General features: G+C 38.7%; 1 protein-coding gene across 6 annotated transcripts in view; it reads right to left on the reverse strand.

The window, feature by feature from the left end:
• LOC124140410 (ras-associated and pleckstrin homology domains-containing protein 1-like) overlaps positions 1–23,294 on the reverse strand; it is a 220,791-nt gene that overhangs the window by 37,813 nt on the left and 159,684 nt on the right. For 4 of the 6 annotated variants that reach the window (XM_046507950.2, XM_046507947.2, XM_046507948.2 and 1 more), the window contains 2 exons: positions 14,546–14,651; positions 4,394–4,866 (listed from right to left, as the gene is read on the reverse strand). In XM_046507950.2, the coding sequence (XP_046363906.2) occupies positions 4,394–4,866; positions 14,546–14,651 (579 nt within the window). Of the gene's footprint in view, positions 1–1,345; positions 1,532–4,393; positions 4,867–14,545; positions 14,652–21,155; positions 21,283–23,294 lie in introns of those variants that run through there. The other 2 variants (XM_046507952.2, XM_046507953.2) reach the window with 2 other exon arrangements.

Consider the following 23,294-nt stretch of genomic DNA (forward strand, 5'->3'; position numbering starts at 1 on the left):
AAATTTACGATCTTTCAACTCATTTTTTTTTTCTCCAAAATATTATTCTAATAAGAGCCCCCTATTTCAAATTTTGAGAGCGCCCTGGGCGCTTATAACGTCGAATACGGTATATACAAAAAGGGATGGAAAAACAGTACAGATAAGCTATGATTCTACCATGACATTGAAGAATGCTTGATTCTGATTGGTTAAAAAGAGGTTTACTTTTTGCTACGGAAACCCCTTTTAAATACAGTGCATGAATACATTGAAAGCCTACATATCGATTCAAAAAAAAAAAATGACTGCCGACCGATCACCAATAGGAACTGTAAAACATATTGATATTTCCTCTCTTACATGCTTGATCTCTAATACATGCAAGGTATCTAATTTATGCGCTAAAGCGCTCAGTTCCAAATTAAAATTATAGGTATCTACTCTACAGTGGGACTACGTCAAATTTTAAAACACATTAGGTTTATCTACTAATTAAACATATGTACCTAAGTATTGACAAAGTATTGATTTTTTTTATCATAAATAAACAATTGAACAGCATTGAATGTCCATTCCATCTTAAACAAAAAGGATTAAATGAAAGTTAGTTTACTACTATATCTTTCCAATTTGTCCACTTATTGCGCTGGAGAGTACATAATTGAGATTAAAAACTGTAAAAACATTATTGTTTTTATTGTTGAAAGTATTTAATGCTGCATGCACGAAGTTAGTCCTGCACCATGACCGTGGAATATATTTATTTTATGAAAAAATAATAATCTAGAAATGCATACAAAAGCAAGTCTAGCCATCTCAAGCTAGCTCTATTCTGAAATCAGCATAGAGAATTGTTTTTATTTTTAGAGTCAAGAAGGATATTGTGTAATATAAGATTTCAGAGACTAAATGTTAGTCTAGCACGAAGTCAGAAATGACTGATTGACTGGATTTGAAATAATCGACTGTACACCTATTCTGATAGCCATTGGCTGTCTTGGGGTGTTGTCTAATCAGTAAATCTTGTGTTACTTCGACTCACTCTAAACAAGCTATGTGGACTTGGTGCAAGTGCTGGAAAAAAACTATTTCCATTTCTTACAAATGTCAAGATTTGAAACGGTGACAAAATCAAGTAAATTCACATAATCTGTCTTTCCTCTTTTACACATTTTAAATGATCATTGTGAGTTTATGTGGAAGAGAGTGGTTAAACTGTCACTTGATTTATGTAGGTACAAGATTTTGAAATAAAAGTAATGACATGACAAATAATCAAATTTACCTGTAGAATTATAAAACTATCAAAATTAATAAAATAAATATAAAATGAGAACTTATAAAATGCATCATAACATCTCACCTTGAGGAAAGCCTTGATAAGGGAGTGTGGGTTCTTCATATTTCAAACTCCACTTCAAGCAAAACAAATGTTCTATTTTTTTGGTGACTAGCTTATATATACAGCCTCTGTCTCACGTCATTACGTATAAGATCAACAGTTTTCAGGTGACTAACAATTCTATTTTGAAACTAGCGCCACAGTTGAACCTAAGCGCCATAAACGACAATGCCTTCTACAACACGAACACAACGACTGAGTCACGATGGACCAATCAAATTGTACCGAGAAAGTGTGGCATCCACATGTAATTCTAAAGTAACGGGCATGTTGGGCGGAGTTGAATAAATAGACCAGGGACTACTTAGCTGCAACATTAAACAATGAACTTGAAATGTACACCCTCCAGCTAATATGGAACAGCCCAAAGACAATATTGAGTAGAGTCCAAGTGTTAAAAAGAGGGTGCATGAGATGTAAACATGACACTTTTAGGCCGATATGTCTAGGGTCAATGTTGTATGTTTATTATTAATATACAATATTTCTAAACATTATATATTTGATGTAGGTCACCTATTTCTTTTTAGGCAGTACAACGCATATAAAGACAGAAAATAGAGCATACATATATAGGTCAATCTTATTTTGTTCATACACTTATTAATTATATTTTTATGACAACAAAATAAAAAATACCAACTTCTTTGACTCTATTTGATCCTAATTTTTAAACTTTCACAGATCTGTTTATTTTGATTTCCAATTTCTGAGTTTGCCAGCTCTAAACTAAAAAACTCCAACTTTTACATGAAACTTTGGCCCTCACAGATGTGTTATCTTTATTAACATTTAAGCCAAAACTCTTGAAGGCTCAAAGCAATTACTTCCTAAAAGAAATGTACACTCAATTTAAAACAGTCGACAATATCACAAAGCCATTTAGGCACTGAACAGATTGCCCCCTAACATCATCGGAGTATCAACTTCAAATTTAAACACAAAAAGCAAAAAAACGTATTTTTAGCACTTATTGACAGCTAGCTACCCTGCTAGAGAAATATGAAGCTGTTGGAAGTTTGAGTTGAGACGTTCTCCATCAAGCAGACCCTGCACATGTGTGTGAGTCACTCCGCGTGACTTCCTGTGCTTCTGAGAGTGTGTAAAAACAAAGATGTGTAGACGTGACGTGATTGCTAATGTAGATCTGGAAACTATACAACCCCTTTCTTTAGGTGGCAGATGTTCTCAGAGGTCAACTTTCTAAAACCAGGGATGTCGATTCAACCAAATTCTACCAATCAGAAGCCAGGAACAGAAGAACAAATGTTACCAGGTGGTACAACATTTCACTGAGCACTGTATGACATTATACCTGGGCAATATGACGTTATACCTTGGCAATATGTCACAATACCTGGTCAATACAACATTATACCTGGGCAATACGACATTATACCTGGGCAATACGACATTACACCTGAGCAATACAACATTATACCTGGGCAATATGACATTATACCTGGGCAATGTGACATTATACTTCGGCAGTCAACATTATACCTGGGCAATACAACATTACACCTGAGCAATACCACATTATACCTGGGCAATATGACATTATACCTCGGCAGTCAACATTATACCTGGGCAATATGACATTATATCAGAGCCATACAACATTACACCTAGGCAAATAATCCTTTTACTGAATGACATGACATTATACCAAGGCAAACCAACATCATACATGGTCAAAACACCATTTACTTGGGCAATACATGACATTATACCTGGACAATAGAACATCATTATAAAATCTGGGCAATATGACTTAACACTAAACAGTACAACATTATACTAAACAGTACAACTTTATACCTAAACAATACACCATCATACTAATCAATACACCATCACACTAGGCAATACACCATCATACTAGGCAATACACCATCATACTAGGTAATACACCATTATACTAGGTAATACACCATCATACTAGGCAATACACCATCACACTAGGCAATACACCATCATACTAGGCAATACACCATCATACTAGGTAATACACCATCATACTAGGCAATACACCATCACACTAGGCAATACACCATCATACTAGGCAATACACCATCATACTTTATTTCTTTACTACATGAGGATATGAAGGTCAAGACACAACACAAATAAATATTTTGAGGAAACTGTTCTGTCATTCTGTTGAGTATGGTCAATCAAATTCTATCAAACTGACACAGAAACACTAAAGCTAAGACTCAACACTGGTAAAGCATTTTGAAAAAGAAGCAACAAGAAATAACTTAAACACACGGGCAGATTCACAGACATTGTCTTCATACCAAGAAAACACTCTGACAATACTGCAGCCAATCAGTCCTCAGGGAGTCAGTCTTGTACGGCATCAAAGTAAAAAACCCTTTTGGCATTCCTCCCACTTTAAACTGATACGCTGCGATAAAACTGAAAAACCTAAGCTAAACCCAATTCACTCAAAGTAAAATGGTTTTCCATCCTTCATGTGTTGTGAACACTAAGTTACTTTCTATACCTTTTCATTGAATGTTAAAAACTATTTTTCCTACTTCTAAAGAAGTATGTAGACTGTATTTTCTGAATTTCTTGTTGAGCGTGATATTATACTAATTACTGTTTATTATTCCACAATCACACATATTATTCACAAACTGATCAAAAGGAAAGACTACAAATAATATACACCCTCAGCAAACAAGTCATCATGACAGCATGACAAACTGGAGGCAACACACATAACCTCAAGCAAAATCCTGTCACTGCCTGGAGGCAACACAGATAACCTCAAGCAAACTCCTGTGACAAACTGGAGGCAACACACATAACCTCAAGCAAACTCCTGTGACAAACTGAAGGCAACACACATAACCTCAAGCAAACTCCTGTGACAAACTGGAGGCAACACACATAACCTCAAGCAAACTCCTGTCACAGACTGGAGGCAACACACATAACCTCAAGCAAACAAACTGATGACATCACAAATGATTAACATATCATCATAACACTTACCTCCCCTTGAAGCGTTGCAGCTGACATAGCACTACTGGTACTGCAAGTATCTCCGGAAGACGAAGAGGTCGTATCTGCAGACGACGACACCGTTACCATGGAAGTAAAGGATTCGGAAGATGGCAACGAGGCATTGTCCGAGAAAGCCGAGTCTGTTTCACCTGTGTCATAAGTGGTATCCACCGTTTGTCCATTGTATGCATGTACGTTGTTGCGGTATCCTAATCCTTGTGTGATCTCGGCTGCGAGGGCATCCAGCTCCGCCTGAATCATATCACTACCCCCTCCTCCTCCTCCTCCTCCTCCACCTCCACCTCCGCCTCCATCTTTCTTTTCATGTGGATGATGTTCGTTGACCATCTCGGACGGGTATCCGCCCAGGCTACGTGAGAGCTCGGTTTGTGTTGTATTCAGCTGAGTTTCCAGCTCACAAAGTTCTCCCAGAATTGCATCGAAGTTAACATCCTGGTTCTCTGTAACAGGAAAAGGGTGAGTGAGTGAGTGAGTGAGTGAGTGAGTGAGTGAGTGAGTGAGTGAGTGAGTGAGTGAGTGAGTGAGTGAGTGAGTTGGACATTTATTTGAATAAGATACATAAACGTTTCACTTCTATAATGGCATATGGAATGGCTGTGGAAAGAAAACTTCAAACTGATGCTTGTCGTAAATATGTGGAAACACACAAGCAAATGTATACTATACTACTCAAAAGAAGTTAAAGAAGTTCTGATGTTTCCATATGATAGTGCAACTATAGTCAATTGAAAAAATCAGGTGTTCCTCAACTTCTTTTGGGTAGAACATAATGCTCACTGAGAAAGATCATAATTGTTGCCAATCTTGGATTGGATCCTGGTGTGGCAATGGGATGGAACTCTGCACAACAAATTGTGTCACCTTAGACCACTGCCTTTTATGATGGCAATTGTAATAATGGTACAAGTTTAAAGCAGAATATTAAAGAAGCTATTGCTGACTCAGCAATAATATATTTGTTATGCCAAGACAGAAAATCAACAATCAACAATATTTTCGAAGGCTTCAGACCTGCAATCTTCAAAACTAGTTGAAGTACTTTCATGAAGTCATACTGGTTATTAATTAGCAGTTAAATGAAAAATGAAGAGAACTCGAACAGTCTTAATCATGTTGATCATGTGAATGAGTGCTAAATGTTAGCACCATCAGATTCAGAAATATGGATAACCTGAAACTTTTACCGAGACGAACCAGAGACCTCCATAAATCAACGGAGACATTTGGAATTCTAAATACAGTTTCAGATACAGATGTTGGTTTAAAACCCAACATGAGGTCGCTTTCCTACTCCGAAACCAATCATGTAAGTACCAAGTAACATAAATTCATGTCGTATTCACCGCTGGCCGATGATTTAGAGTAATCATCCAATCAAATTATCTTGATGACCAGTTCCTATCATGCAATTGCCTCCTATACCCCGCCCGGCAGTAAACCGCGTGTTGTTTACAGCTGTACTTCATGATTGAAAAACCCTCAAACATCTGACGCTTTCAGAAAAATCTGTCAGTTCTCTCAATCTGTATCTGTTCACAAATAGTGACAATCTGCATGAAACTTACTCTAAATCATTTTACGACAATATCTTTTCATAATGTCTTTTGAAATTCATCTTCCATCAGTTCTTCAATAAGCAACTTCAAACCGTTCATCACGATGTACATAATTCCCCATGATGATATGACCCAAGAATTGAACAGAAACGAAACCTAAACACAACTTCAAAGACAAGTTATAAAAAAAACCTCCTACAATCTACCCACGAAAACCAGCAGAGATTTGTCTTTGTAGATAACAACAATCGACCACCATGGAAAACTGGAAAATGACTATCAGTCTTTGTAACTTACACGACGAAAGCTGACTCAAAGGTGACAGAACATCGAAGGTATCCTCGGAACATCACCTCAATCCAATCAGTGAAAGCACACAACAGACTCTCGATCTCTCTCATTGGATGGTACCATACATTCTGAAGATCTCAAACCTTTTCTGTTAGTGTTATAACCTTACGAGCTCGTCAGCTGATTCTGTGCCAAGTGATGACGTTAGCTGCGCCAGTGGGAGTTGGTCTAAGTATCCGTTCGAAGCATATTTCTTCTTGGCAGCTTCAATTAAAACAAATACATTTCTAAACTTCCCATGTTTACTTCACCTGGTACCACAGTCAGTGCAGGTCTCCGAGTTTCGCTACGTCAGACGAGCAAACTGGAAATGCTTCGCAGAAGAGGTAGAACCCCTCTGCCTATATCCTGAATGGTTGTTTCCACAGCACACCCAAGCGTAACTATTGATTTACGAGGCGCATTCACAAGGTTCCATAGAAGGAAGCCGCTCCACAGATATTGAAAAATCCATAACACCAAATGTCCAATTCTGTCGATTTCACCAGTGACGGTAAAAACTTCCTTCTCTGACGTCACAGGACTCAGCCCCATAACAAGCCTAAGACATTAGCTGACTTACAGATAAACTTCTGTCAGAAATTGTCCAATGCAATGCATCAACAGGGCCAATGGTGAACCTAATGACAAGGCTCTCCAACAAAGCATGGTTCTTCCATGTTGTAGTGAGGGCTGGCCCTAGAAGAACCAATTAAGCTCTCTACTGCTGGCCTTGGGTTATATAAGCCTGTGAACCTATCCAATTTCTTCACCAGCTGCCCTATCCCCATGCAATATGCTTCAACAATCTCCCATGTCAAAACACTTGGCAGCCCAACGTCACTATGCATGTACATAGTAAACATGATGAAGACATTTTCAGGATTCTTGAAAATTAACATTTTTATTACTTTTCCATCCACAATTCTTATTATGGTGTGAGAAAATCGCCTATTCCATCACAATCAGAATAAAAAGGAAATAAGTCATACATACTTAACTGATTCAGATAAAATTGAAAAAAGATCAAAATAATCTGTACATATCCCCAGCAATGACCCTCTGAGCTTACAACACGATCTGATGCAATTGTGGAAGAATGGTGTCAGGGTCTTTTACACTGCTAATATTTCAGTCAATATTTCTTTGTTTAAATGGAAGAATGCCTTCAGGGCCTGATCCTAGTTTGGGATCAACTCTCAGCTTAAAAGATCTTTGATTCCGTCTCTGGAAGTCTGATGTTGGCAATGATTTGTAAAACTGAGGCTCAAAAGAGCCATTTAGTTTTGTTGCCCCATTTCATTGTCTTCACATCAAACACTGAATCGTCCAATCATTTTTCAAAGGAGTGAGTGAGTATGGTTTCAAGACCTGAAGTGGACATTTGATGAGTGAGTGAGTCAGCAGTCACCAACATCTAGACAGACCATTTGACCAGACAAACCAGTGATTGAAAGCATGAACAACATTTCAGTAATTTCACAGCGTGTCAGTTTAATGAGGGAGGAAAGCCCGAAGTGATGCAGGTCTCAGAATTACCACTTTGGTGAAGCCCACGAGCACAGATTTGGTGCTGACAAACCTAGAAACAATGGGGCAAATCAGGATTCAAACCCAGAATCACAGGTTTTTAGCTAGTGTGTCCAGCTACAAATGATGACTAAAATGGAGGGTATATGATGCTATAGTTGTTGATGCCATGTGATGTAAATTGCCTTGTCTTGTTTGTGACAGTGCCACCAGTGGGGCAGGATACGCTCACCTTTTCGCACACACCTGGTATCATTACTATTTGATAGTGATTCATGGACACTAGTCATGATATAGTCAGAATCGTTAGATCGACTCTGCTTTATGCAGAGACTTATACTGGATTTAGAAAGAGTTTTGTTGCTTTAATATTATTCTCTTGACATGGACAATTCATTTCAGAAGGAACTTATCTCAGATTCTTTACCAAGTGCAACTGGCAGTCAAATTGAAAAAGGTATATTTTGTTCAAATTCAGATTTTATTTTAACATTCTTCTTTTATATTCAGAGGAATCCAACATTGAGTGAGAGAGTGAGTGAGTTGGGTTTAACGCCACTTTTAACAGTATTCCAGTTATATCACGGCATGTCAGCTTAATGAGGAAAGCCGGAAGTGATGCAGGTCTCAGACGTTTACCACATCGGTGAAACCCACGAGCATGAGTTTGGTGCTGACAAACCTAGAAACATAATTGGGCAAACCAGGACTCGAACCCACAATCATAGGTTTCTGGATGCCCAAGGAACGCAACTCTGCACAGCGAACTGGGCCACCCCTGCCCCCCCAACATTGTGCTTTAACACAGCATCCAATGCATTAAAGTATAAACAAAGCATATCAGCCTCTCCCTCTGCCTCTTCCTCCTGTGGACTAAAGTCCCCTCTACACAACCTCAACATTAGTCAGAACTAAAAAAGCATGAATTATCAAGTTATCATTCCAAATTGGGATTATTTTACTAACATTTGCTGCAGATTAGGGCCGCATATCTGCCTCAGAGGTTCAGATACATACCCATTCACTGATCCTTCTTCACTCTGTGATTACTAAACGTCCATGGTAAACAATCAATAGAAAATAGCGAGACTACGTGAGCACTGACAAGAATATAAAAACCCTGTGAGATTAGGAGCAGTGAATATATATTCAGGACAGTCCGGGCAAGTATCTCTAACATGCAGGATCAGACACATACCTGAATTCTTTAAGCCCAATCCTTCACAAGAGCCTGCCTCCTGAACACCTTGACTATCAAAGACGGTGTATACTCTGGCAAGCCTACGTTCAGTTTATAACAAATACATATTGCAGCGCCCTCTGGAGGAGATGGAGCAAAGACAGGAAGTGGGGCAATTACTAGGCACATGTTCACTGTTTCCACAAAACTCTCTCATTTCCTATACTCACATTAAAAAAAATACCATTTGTTGTAAGCTACTTAACTTCTCATGGTGGAAAAAAGATTTCATTAGATCTGGTGTTCTCTTGACAAAGCTTATAGTTGAGCTTTGAGTGCTAATTCCGTGATTGGTTGCTTAAACAAAGCCCCTCGTTCTCTCCTTGACAGTGGAGCGGTCGGGTAGCCTAGTGGTTAAAGCGTTCGCTTTGAAGATCCAGGTTTGATTCCCGACATGGGTACAATGTGTGAAGCCCATTGCTGGTGTCCCCCGTCGTGATGTTGCTGGAATATTGCTAAAAGCGGCGTATCACAGTTGTTATCACAAGCATAGAGATTTTCAAGGAAGCATCAAAAACATTCAATACACTTACTTTACTGGCAGTCTTATCTGTGTAATTATCAACAAATTACATTGTGATTCAAAAGCACTACTTTTATTTGGAAGAAAGACAAGACCGAGTAAGGACACCTTAACTATTGGGCAGTTTGGCAAAAACTACAGGACTAGTGCAAATGTCTAATGGTGTATTGTACTTACATTGTCCTTTTTTCAATACCTAAGGTAAAGTCTGATTCCCTCATTGTGGCACCCCATGCTTTGTTTTCAAAGGTATCACAGTGCTGGAGTGAGTGTGAGTGAGTGAGTGAGTTGGGGTTAACGCCGCTTTTAACAGTATTCCAGTTATATCACGGCATGTCAGCTTAATGTGGGACGAAAGTCCGAAGTGATGCAGGTCTCAGACGTTTACAACTTCGGTGAATCCCACGAGCACGGGTATGGTGCTGGCAAACCTAGAAACATAATCGGGGTGAACCGGGATTCGAACCCACAATCATAGGTTTCTGGCGTGCCCAAGGGACGCAACTCTGCACAGTGAATCGCGGCGCCTTGGACGACTGGGCCACCCGTGCCCCCTTGAGTGAGTGAGTGAGTGAGTGAGTGAGTGAGTGAGTGAGTGAGTGAGTGAGTGAGTGAGTTGGGTTTGACAACTCTTTGAACAGAATTCCAGTTATATCACAGTGTGTAGCTTGTGAGGAGAAGAGCCCAAATTTTGCAGGTCTTAGACATTAACCACTTTGATGAAACCCTAGTCCTGCACCATGACTGTGGAATACATTTATTTTATGAAAAAAACACAATCTAGAAACGTATACAAAAGCAAGTCTAGCCAGCTCAAGCTAGCTGTATTCCACATATGGAATCAGCATCTGGAAAATCATTTTTTAAATTTTTAGAGTCAAGAAGGGTATTGTGTAATATAAAATTTCATAGACGAAATGTTAGTCTAGTGAAACCCATGAGCATGGGTATGGCACTGACAAACCTAGAAACATAATCGGGGTGAACCAGGATTTGAACCCACGACCATAGCTCTCTAGCAGCTCTGCATAGTGAGTTGCAGTGCCTTAGACACAGCCAGTGTGGATTCCGAGTTTGTTGTAGGAGGGGATTTAATGAATTGGGTGGTTGCCAAATTGGTTGATGCGTGTCATCGTACCCCAACACCATAGGATGTTGCGAACGCTATCCATTACTGGTCTGTCTGGTCCCAGGCCACCATGATACAATGGCAATATTGGTGAGTGCACATTAAACACAAACCTGAATATCCTTAGGACAGCAGAGGTAACAACAAATATTTATTTTAATTAGGGTCAAATCAGAAATACCAACATGAATCGCGTAACACTAGTCAAGTGGTCAAAATGGTAGTTTCTAGTAGGCACTCACAGAGGTCCCTTAGGGTCTCAAGAATGTATTTGGAACTTGGGAAAAATGTCTGTGCCACCTTAAATGAATGCACATGGGACTTCCGTATTTTTACTTTATCATACTTGTAGGGGTTTTCAACTTTTGCCTTATGCATTATGGTAAGAAATTATGTTTGTGAGTGAGTGAGTGAGTGAGTGAGTGAGTGAGTGAGTGAGTGAGTGAGTGAGTGAGTGAGTATGCTTTTACGCCACTTTTAGCAATATTCCGGCAATATCATGGCGGGGGACACCAGAAATGGGCTTCTAACATTGTACCCATGTCGGGAATCAAACCAGGGTCTTCAGCGTGACGAGCAAACGCTTTAACCACTAGGCTACCCGACCGCCTCAAATTATGTTTGAACCCTTCTGGACATGAAGAGCATAACCAGCTTTTATTATAAATAATACCTCACAAAATTCCCAAAACCCATGACAATCAACAGTCCTGTGACAGCATTAAATATCAAAGTCATCCCTCCCTGAAATAAACCCTGTCCATTTACCAAGATCCTTGATGAAACAAGGTACTCAGCAGGTAAAATACATCGACCCAGCTTCAGTGTGGCAGGAGTCTTGACAGTCGTCTGGAGTTCCTTTACACAGCCATTAATGCCATCTACTGAACAAAGCTTTCCTGCTGGCGGTACCTAGACTTGTACAAGTCTCCAAGGCAATAAATATTAGTTTAAATCTTTAGTTCTAGATTATGTAAAAAATAGATAAAGGTGTCCTTACAAGAGACTGGAGTCCTGTATGAACCACATATCGGGATTTGCCTTTTAGGAGGATAGAATTACTACACATCCATGGACTTATCTTTCAGTACAGCCTTGAGCAAGGCTAGGTGGTAGACACATACATTGGCATGAAAAAGACACTGTCATCAGAGGGTATTGTTGATCTGTGTGACTTACACTCCTTATTTGCCATCTACATATGTTAGGCTGCTAAAAAAAAGGTTTCTCGGGAACATTCTTTTTTCTTTCTCATATTTACTTTTCTCATTCTCCTATTTTTCATTTCTTATTGAAAACAAAAGTGATAAGAGAGAACTTTTTTTTGTCATACCAGACTGCCAGCAAAAGTAATGGGCACACATTGAACTGAACTCTTTGATATATTGTCAGTTGCCAAGCATGGATAACAACCAGCTTCATACGGTGTAAGAAATTGGAAAACTTCTTTTGTTACTGACAATATAAATGACTGATGTGGTTGATATAAAGTGACCCGCAGATGCTTCAGAAACCTTCCCTTTTCAAGCCTTATACTATTTAAAACAGTAAACAAAACTACTGTTTGAAAATATGCTGATTTTGAACATCATTTTGTTGTATTTCTGTAATTAATCTTAAATCAACAATTAAATATTCAAATATTTTTTTTTATTTTTATCCTGCATATTTACAAATACAAAACAAAAATATGAGAAAATTGATCTGTGCTTAAAATCAAAATAAATGTGTTAAAATGAGAATATGAAAGGGCAATTTCCTGTAAATTACTAAAAAATGACAATAAATAATTTTACCTTGGGAAACATTACCATTTCAAATATTTCAGGATTTCTTCCAGGTTGCTTAATTCTATTAAAGTCTTTATTTTTCCTATTTTATTTTCATAGTTGGGATGCTAATGTTGAAGGTCTCCCGACAACAAGTTAATCTGATGCTACAGTCCAAGTAAACAAGCCCCAATTAACTGTATAGACAGTCAGCTCACATCCGTTCAATCAAGACAATACAGAGGCTCTGGCTGATCAAGATGTGGGCCGCATGAAACAAAAACGTGCAATCAGCGGACAGCAGTAAATTGCCACAAACAATACCAAATCAAGTTAGATAAGCCACAGACGTGGCCAAATTGTTTGCCTGCACTTATAGTGAGAAATCAGGTTTGGGCGGTCAAGCCAAGTCCACATCGTTTGTCGGCTGTTTCTGTAGGCGACCGATACTTCATTTGTCCACACCATCAACATGGCCCGAAAACGGATGGCTTCAGAAGTGTGTCTGCAGCAACACTTACACAGAATTGGCAATCATCCTGGACATTGAACAGTATGTAACACAGAGGTACATTGCTATCATTCTGAATTTGTTCATGAATAGTAAAGATTGGACTACAGACTCAAGTACTCACTTGCTTATTCTGATCCTAATGACTAAAAAAACCCATCCAGTAGCAAGACAATATCCAATACTCCAAAACTAGTTCTTTCAAAATCAAATTTATACCTCATGATGATTGATGAATGAAGTCAAACACGTCATGAAATGACAACACTCTAGAAACGTTTCCATTATAAAACTGTGGTTACAAGAAGGCCTGTCTCCCAGAAGTAGAATCAGCGAGAACCGTTCGGGGCGAGTCTACATCCGGAATCTACAAATTCAAGTGATTTTTCAATGACCCAACAATCCTCCAGAACTCTTGAACTTATGATAATAAATTATCCATTAATAAATGATATTCTCCTTATAATTGTTGCGTCGTCCTGTGAGGAAAGATGGCTTCTGCCATGACACTCATTCAAACTTTCACAACAAACCTTGATACTGGTCCACCCTATGGAATGGGTTCTCAGAATCATTAATCTTCTTTCAAACACATTACAAAAACTCTCAGTCCTGTTTTGACACAGACCATGCATCTTACAGCTGACAAGGCTAACCTATATTCTTCATTTCAGAAAGGTATTTAACAAGAAACTTAAGTTTCTTAACGGATGTTGAGGAAAACCTTATCCAGAGCTCATAAAAAATTCCACTAAGCTCCATGCTGATGTTTGAGGGCCTGTCTCCCACAACTTTGGTGTGGAACCAACTATGGCATAGACATGAACAGCCTCCAGGGTGAGTGAGTGAGTGAGTGAGTGAGTGAGTGAGTGGGTGGGTGGGTGGGTGAGTGAGTGAGTGAGTGAGTGAGTGAGTGAGTGAGTGAGTGAGTGATGGAGTGAGTGAGTGAGTGAGTGAGTGAGTGAGTGAGTGAGTGATATTAAAGCAATATCATGAAAATCAGAAAATGGGCTTTATTGTATCCATGTGTGGAATCGAACCTAGACCTTTGGCGTGATGAGCAAACACCACAACAACATGGCTACCGCACAGCCCCTCAGTCAACCTGGCACCAGGTTTGGTGAGTGAGTGAGGTTTTACGCCGCTTTTAGCAATATTCCAGCAATTTCATGGCGGGGGAGTGAGTGAGTGAGTGAGTTAGTTTTACACTGATGTAGAGCCATGTTGCAGTTCAGTCAAGGTGAGAGTGTGGGATATGCTTCGTGATGTATGGAATCAAACTTTACTTTCTGAGCAATGGGCTGACACACCCTCCACTGGGCTATAAGAACCAAACCTAAGTTTCTCAGCACTGACATCATACACTCACTGCTGCTGTGCCATGAGGAGTCTGTTGGAGAAGTGGGGAAGGTTTCAAGGTTGGTTTCACGGACAGAAGGGAAACTAGGGGTCTAACATGGAGTATGGGCCCAAATGATGCCTGGAACATGGAGTACAGTCCCAAATGGTGCCTGGAACATGAAGTACTTACCCTCCGAGTTGAGGAAGGAGAACCGGAAGCTCTCCATGGCCATTTTGGGTGTGACTATTGTCTTGTTCCGTCGCCGCACAGTCCCCGTGCCATCAGAGTCCACATTCTGGAAAAACAAACATTCCGTTTAACATCTTCTCACAGACATAACACATATTTATCACTGTGGCAGTACGCATCCTCTGCAGCCTCTCTCAGTGCAATTTCATAACTCCATGAGGCTTGATTACCCTGTCCCAATTTACCAATTGCCACGCTAATCCAAACAACTCAGGTGTGAACAATCTGATCTCAGGTGTAAGTCTTACGGACAATACACCATCACTACAGCCTCAAGTGTGTGGTTGTTTGTTGGTTTGTTTGTTGTTTAACGCCGAACTCAGCAATATTCCAGCTATATGACGGCAGTCTGTAAATAATTGAGTCTGGACCAGACAATCCAGTGATCATCTATCTACACAATTGGTATACGATGACATGTTTCAACCAAGTCAGCGAGCCTGACCACCCGATCCCGTTAGTTGCCTCTTTAGGACAAGCATCGTCGCCTTTTACAGCAAGCATGGGTTGCTGAAGACCTATTCTACCCCGGACCTTCACGGGTCCGCCACGCATTGCAAACACACTCTGGTCACCTTTACAATTTTCATGACAGCATTTGCTCTGTTAAACCTATAACATGTGCATATATGGATTCTGTCTATTTCCAGCCATTAGTCCATTGGGGATAGCCCTTTTGATTAATACTAATATAACTGTACATTTTAAGGTAATAAATGCCATATTATGGAACTAGTTGTCCCACATCATATAAAATTAACACAACAACTTGAAACCTGACTGACTTAGCAACTTTAAAGCTGAAAAGGAGGTATTTTTTTCAAAGCCTAATTAGAATAAACATTAAGCAAAGAAATGAAATTTCTGGCGTCATATTCATAAAAGATCAATGCAAACTTGTTGAGGAGGAAAGTGTGGGGAGGAAATGGAGAAGCATATGTTGGTATGTTTGCTGTTCCTGTTAATTTGACAAAACAAGGCCAAGGACACAACTAATTAATTACAGTCAAGTCCCGTTAATCCGACATCGATGGTTGCATATGATTATGTCGGATTAACGAGTATGTCGGATAAACGAAATTTAGTAGTATCAACGTTCGTGATCGAAAATCGGACAACTACACGATAGATAAGGATTCAAACACGTGATAAAAAATATAAAATAAATATTCATATTGTTATGTTACATTGTTAGCGGAATATGTTTTCTAATCATGCAACCTCTAAAGTTTAACACAAAACAACTGTTACGGACTATATGACCGATTCAAAATACTTTAAAAAGCATAGTCTGGAATGGAAGTCGCAACTTTGAAACTGGTACCCAAAGATTAAGAAAGCTGCTTTCTAAGTGTCTAACGTCGACTTCCTGTTGGTATTTCATTGGTAGGTCATAGTTCGCGAAAGGTTGTTCTGACGTGACTTGTAATGGGATGTCCTCGTCAATAGCGAGAACTTGTATCTGATTATAATAAGATTGAGGTAATCTAAGCATGTGAATTATCCTGTTTTCATTATTTAAAGCAGTAATTGTTGATTGTTAAGCAAGTTTATCTCTGCAGCCGTTGTAATATGCAGATACCAGCCGATTCGTCTCGCATCAAAACACGGGCTGTGTACTCGCGGGCAGATGACCACGGAGTACGCTGATCACTGTGTCGGATTAACGAGACTGATTAATGAGTGATTTCGGTAATTTGTTGCAAATTAGGTGTGTCGGAGTCGGAGTGCGAGATTGTCGGATTAACAGGACTAAATAGCACTGATTTAATCGGTTCCCATCATTAGTGTCGGATAAAGCCGATTGTCGGATTAACGAGTGTCGGATTAATGAGACTTGACAGTACTTGTTTATCAGAACCAGGGGAAAAACTAGCTGACAATGTAATATGGTGGTTTGGGTTTGTTTTTGTTTTTTTGTTGTTGTTGTTGTTTAACGCCACACTCTGCAATATTCAAGCTATATGACGGCGGTCCGTATTTAATCAAGTCTGGACCAGACAATCCAATGACTGACATCATGAGCATCATTCCACACAATTGGTAATCGATGATATGCATTAACCAAGTCAGCGAGCCTGGACACCCGATCCTGTTAGTCACCTTTTACGACAAGCATGGGTTGCTGAAGACCTATTCTAACCCGGATCTTCACGGGTCCAATGTAATATGTAATGTAAAAGGACAACATACTTTACAGTGCTGACACAGACCAAAATGTGTCAGTGGTCCAAAGGACCAGGACCAAAAACAGCTACTTGTCCTTTAGGATCTCTACTGGACACGATGGTGCTTTAGTTTAGACTCAATCTATCGCTGATTTCAAAAGTCATACAAACTTAAATTCCTTTGTTTGTCCCCAAAATAACACTAGACCACCGGACCACCATTAACTTAATTTTACTAGTCCTTGAGAAAATATAGTTAACACGGACCAGTGGTCCAGTGTTAGTTTCGAGCACTGCTTTATAGTCAATAGCCAGCCTTCGTAGCATTTTGGTCAGTCAAATAGAAAAACAGAAAAGTGTTGCTCTAATATGTATACAGGGTTTCAGACTGGTCCCTTACGTTGAACGAGTGGCTTCCAAAATCTCCTGAAGATAGAAGAATGATCTATCAAAAGTTGATGAAATCATGAAAATGTCCCTCTGCCATTTGTCTCAATCAAAGCCACTTTGTGTGTATATTAAGTCTGAAGGAACCTGTTGAGGTGTGAGCCACATCGGAAGATGCTTGTTATTTCCTGGGAGAACTTAAGCATTCCATTCGCTGTGAATCACTACACTAGGGCTGTATGCACCAATCTTACAAGCTACACGACAATGCCATACAAGTAAAAGTGCTAGAATTCACAACAAATGTGAATGAGTGAGTATGGTTTTACCCCGCTGTTAGCAATATTCCAGCAATATCACGGTGGGGACACCAGAAATGGGCTTCACACATTGTACCCATGTCGGCAATCCAACCCAGGTCTTCAGCGTGACGAGCAAATGCTTTAACCACTAGGCTACACGACCACCCCTTAATGCCAAATATGGAAGAATTGCATAAATATAAGAATCATGATGTGCAAGGTGACAGAATCGTACATGAATTGCGAGTGAATCAACAAAGAGTACCATATTTCCCTGACTTCGGGCACATCCAAGTAAGCCGTGCTCCCTCTCTACGGGTTGCAGTATTTTGGAGGAAATTATTTTTTGAGAATAGTGCTCAGTCAAAAAAACATAGTATTGCCTCAGGTGATCGAATTGAGATGACAAACTTTGTCAATGAAAATGTGAAATTTGCAAAACAAAATCACCAGACATGATGACTCACCACTTCAATTCTATTTGCCTTTCTTCTAGACATTAGATTCAGAATACCATGTGTATTTATTTCAGAAACTAACATGGAAATAGCAATCAACTGAACACCAGTGATCTGTTAAAAAATACCCAACAATATAACTTTAAAGAATTTTGATGCAGTGATCGGAAGAATTGTATCTGTAGGCATGTACTGTAAATCTTGAAATTAGTGTAAGCGTGAATTAAATGCGTAAAATGCAAGTGGTCTTTGCTCGCATTATTAAACATCTCATTTATATCAACAGTACAAGATTTTGGATGTTTTCTCCTGTAACCCTGACAGAGGACATTTTCTGAAGATATAAATCCACTGATGTTTGAGAGGAGCGGGTGTCGCATTCTTATTGAGTCGCATTTTTGGCTAGAGGGCAGCGTCGCATTCTTTTGGAGACTATTAATTTCACAATTTACAGTATTATGCATACCCTCTGCATAGGTGTATTTTTAGGGGGAAAAGGTGTGCACTACACTAAAGCAAAAAATGGCATTATGGAACTTTTTTATCTACATATAATTCATATATAACAATCAACAATTAAATTGAAACTGTTTCCCAAAAGTTACCGTATTTGACGTAATAAGCGCCCCGCTCTAATAAGCACCCACAGCGATATTTGCTAATATATTGGCTAGTGAACAATCCCAATTAGCACCCCTTCCGATTGATCAATGTACACACGACTTATTTATTCATGTATAATACGCACTCGTGTGTCATATCTCTTAATTATGGCCAATAGAATTCTGGACTGTCAGCATAAACCACTAAATTTACGGTCTTTCAACTCTTCTTTTTTTTTTACCAAAATAATATTCTAATAAGAGCCCCCTATTTCTAATTTTGAGAGTGCCCTGGGCGCTTATTACGTCGAATACGGTAATGTACAAAAAATACCAGCAAAAGATAAATGATATATTTGTGTCAATAAACCTAGTTTCTCTATAATACTCCAATCAACTACCACAACATAATGACTACCTCCTCCAATAGTACCAAACCCATCCAGATCGGAGATGAGCAAACATTGGTTGTCGTCATGAAGGTTGGAATACTAATTGATAACCACTAGTCATGACAACAAGGTGTGAAAAACACCTTTGAAAAGCGTAACTCTATATTGATATCCTGTACGCATATAGACACAGAGCATACACCATAAATAATATCATACTGCTTTCTGCCTCAAAGAAATTACTGTATTTATCATATCAATAAAACAAAATAATTACTTTGCGCTATCAAAATAAAGTTGGCTTAAAAATAGAGATCTTTTAATAGGAAAATATTACTTATATTGAATATATCATATTTAGAGTGAAGATTGTGAACATCTCCATGACTTCAAGATATATGGCTGATTATCAGATATGTAATTTCCTTATATCTGATAACCCAAATAAATATTGTAAATACAAAATGTATATTTTCCCCATTATTGCAAATATACTACTTAAAATAAGTTAAGGACACCTGATTCTTTCATATTATAAAAGTAAATCTGTCATGTCAGATAAACAGAGAAACGTGCAGCATTAGAAATTAGTCCCTTAGTCCTTGCCAAACTGCCCAATAAATAAGGTATGGTAAGGACCAGTAGAAATTAGCCCTAAAGTTTTGCTATATGTTATCATTATAAGGACTAGCGGACTGAAACTGTTAGTTTCTAATGCTGACATGAAATCGGATGGTCCTTAACTTCTTTTGAGTAGTATAACTTTTGAAAAATATTCACATTTTGATGAATGACAAATTTTTATTTTAAGTACTATTTATCAGTCGTCGATGACACATAATCCGTACAGCCGTGATGAGGCTGGTGCCGCCATTGCTGCAACTGTCATTGCACCGTCGGCGCCTTTACTAGGTGACTACCCTGTCCACTGCTACCGATCATAATTGATTCCTGTTTTCCAATGGATCTACACACTTGGCACAAACCATAAATCACTCGACCGTTACAAATACAATCCCATGTCAGAGACAGAATCGATGGTGTATTGACCAACAAATGTCGTGAAGGCAATGTGTACTTTATACCATTAGAGTTACCACGGAGTAGCCAGGGTTATTGAAATTGGAAGAGTGTTATGGTAAACTAGCATTCTTCTCCCTTTATTACTGAGGTTTTAAGTATCATTAATCCAAACAATAGTAGCTATTTTTACATCAATAAAGCCTTTCACATGAAAATTAATATCTGGAAATATGAATATTTATGGCTCCCTGTTGGGATATCATATAAACAAATATTTGCAAATATTGTAAAAGTAGTGTTGAAATGATGTTTTAATTTCCATTACTGGTTTTATTTATAACTATACCTGCATATGAAAGATATTATTTTGCTTTTTGGGATTAAGGTCAGGAGTATCGACGCAAAAAATGAATATAAAAAACAAAGCACATCACTGAAAATATTATATCAGATCATTACAAATGCCCTATGTTTGGAATAATAATGAATGTACTAAAATGAATATATATTACTCAAAAGAAATTAAGGAACAGCCAAGTTTTCCATATGACAATAGCCAATCTGTCATGACATGACAGATTTACTATAGTAATATAAAAATAATGACTGTTCTTTAACTTGACAAAGTAGACACAATTTATGGATAACAACTTTTTTTATTTACTGTAAAGGCAACGTTTCGGTATAGAGCCTTACACCGTTGTCATCCATAAATTGTGTCTACTTTGTCATCCGTCAACTTCTTAGTAATGTCTATCAAACACGTTCTTTAACTTCTTTTGAGTTGTATGACAAGAAATAAAAACGACAAAACCCTTTTCATATTCAATAGAAATCTCTGCCAAAAGCAGAATCGATTGTACAATTTATACCATACGATGTATGACATGAAAGATACTGATCTTTGCAGCAACTCACACAAAACCCAAATCACCCACATATGGCACAACCAGCATCTGTGTCATGGGTCCCTCCATACAATGGTTTCTAGCAGCACCTCATCCTTGGAGAACATTCCCCCCTCACATGGCTCCAAGACCCCTCCCTGCGCCCCTCTCTCACCCTATCCACAGTACACAATCTACAAATATTCCAGGAAATGTCACAAGTGGAAATGTATGCCTCTTGAAGTTTGGCACCAAGAAACAAATGGCAAGAAATGTCAGTTTTCCTCCGCCATTGACATGTATGAATATTTTCAGGATACATGATACTTACATTTTCCTATAATGGAATAACCAGATCAAGCATAATCCCGTAGAGATTGAGACATCCTCCAGCAGATGACTGTTAGACACCGCTACATCCCTTCCATCCACACTTTGACCCCCACCATGAATGAACAACAGGGACCTATATGTACTACACTATAAATACACACCACCACACTTTCTGACAATGATCTCCATTCTCAAGCCTGTAACCTCGAAGCTGACCTCATAACCTTTGACCTGCGTTCCTGAAGCTGAGGAACCGATTCTTCCAGGTCAGAGAGCATAGGCCACTGAAGAGGCAGTTTCCTCTGTGGCTCAATGACACCATCTACTGCTTGCTACCCACTGCTGAGGACATTATTGTTCATATCCGCCAACAAGAACAATAGTGTGAACATCTTGTCACAAGGACAATATGGTTCATATTCCTGACCAAGGATAATACGGTATTGTGAATATTCATGAACAAGGACAATATGGTTCATATTCCTTGAACAAAGATACTATTGCGAATATTCTTTAATGACAATATGATCATATTCCTGACCAAGGATAATATTGTGAATATTCATGAACAAGGACAATATGGTTCATATTCCTTAACAAGGATAATATTGTGAACATTCCTGAACAAGGACAATATGCTTCATATTCCTGAACAAGGATAATATTGTGAATATTCATGAACAAGGACAATATGTTTCATATTCCTGAACAAGGATAATATTGTGACTATTCATGAACAAGGACAATATGCTTCATATTCCTGACCAAGGATAATATTGTGAATATTCATGAACAAGGACAATATGGTTCATCTTCCTTGTACAAAGATAATATTGTGAATATTCTTTAATGACAATATGATCATATTCCTGAACAAGGATAATATTGTGAATATTCCTGAACAAGGACAATATGCTTCATATTCCTGAACAAGGACAATATTGTGAATATCCAAGAACAAGGACAATATGCTTCATATTCCTGAACAAGGATAATATTGTGAATATTCATGAACAAGGACAATATGCTTCATATTCCTGAACAAGGATAATATTGTGAATATTCATGAACAAGGAGAAAATGCTTCATATTCCTGAACAATGATAATATTGTGAACATTCATGAATATGGACAATATGGCTCATATTCCTGCACAAGGATAATACAGTGAATATCCCCTATCAAGAACATCAGTATGACTATTCCTCCACAAGGACCATATTGTAATACTTACATAATCATAGTGTTTCCCACTGAGAATGAATCACAAAGTAGAACTATGTGACAGGTGCCTTACTCCAGCTGACACAGCAATTATTCAACCAGTCACTGATGTGTTTTTTGAGGGCTGACATACATACATGACCTGAACCACCTCCTCACGTTTACCACCAAGTTATGTGAAGAAACATACACACCATGTCACGAAACTGTCACACTACAAACTGACAATTTCTACAAATTTCTTTGTGTCATTTACAATCACGGTTTTGACATGCTGAATGCAAAAGGATTGGAAGAATGCTGAAATGTGCAGACAAACAAATCTGTTCATACTATGCACACGAATTGTTTCATACCAATCACGGTATACATTATTCAGAAAATATAGAGATCAAACTTGGATAGTATTAAGGATATTTTGTAGACTGTAAAACAAACAGAGCTCTATTGATGCGTACATGCTGGTGACACAGTATAGCTGTGCAAGCCCTGAACAGTGAGTGAGTGAGTGAGTGAGTGAGTATGGTTTTACGCCGCTTTTAGCAATATTCCAGCAATATCACGGCGGGGGACACCAGAAATGGGCTTCACACATTGTACCCTTGTCAGGAATCGAACCCGGGTCTTCGGCGTGACAAGCGAACGCTTCAACCACTGGGCTACCCGACCGCCCCTCAAGCAAGCCCTGAACAGGTCCCCATTGTTAGGGTGCCACCGAGGGGGCTCACCTTTCCGCAAACACCTGGTGTCATCACTGTTTGATAGTAATCTATAAACACATGCTCATGGTATAATCAGAATCAAACAATGGACTCTACTTTCAGCAGAGATTTCCTATGATTATGGAAAGAGTTTTGTTGCTTTTGCTTAAAGAGACACTGCCACACAAAGTTTGTTTGTTTGTTGCTTGACG

This window comes from Haliotis rufescens, unplaced genomic scaffold, assembly GCF_023055435.1.
Source record: "Haliotis rufescens isolate VD_foot unplaced genomic scaffold, xgHalRufe1.0.p SCAF_37, whole genome shotgun sequence".
Taxonomy (NCBI): domain Eukaryota; kingdom Metazoa; phylum Mollusca; class Gastropoda; order Lepetellida; family Haliotidae; genus Haliotis; species Haliotis rufescens.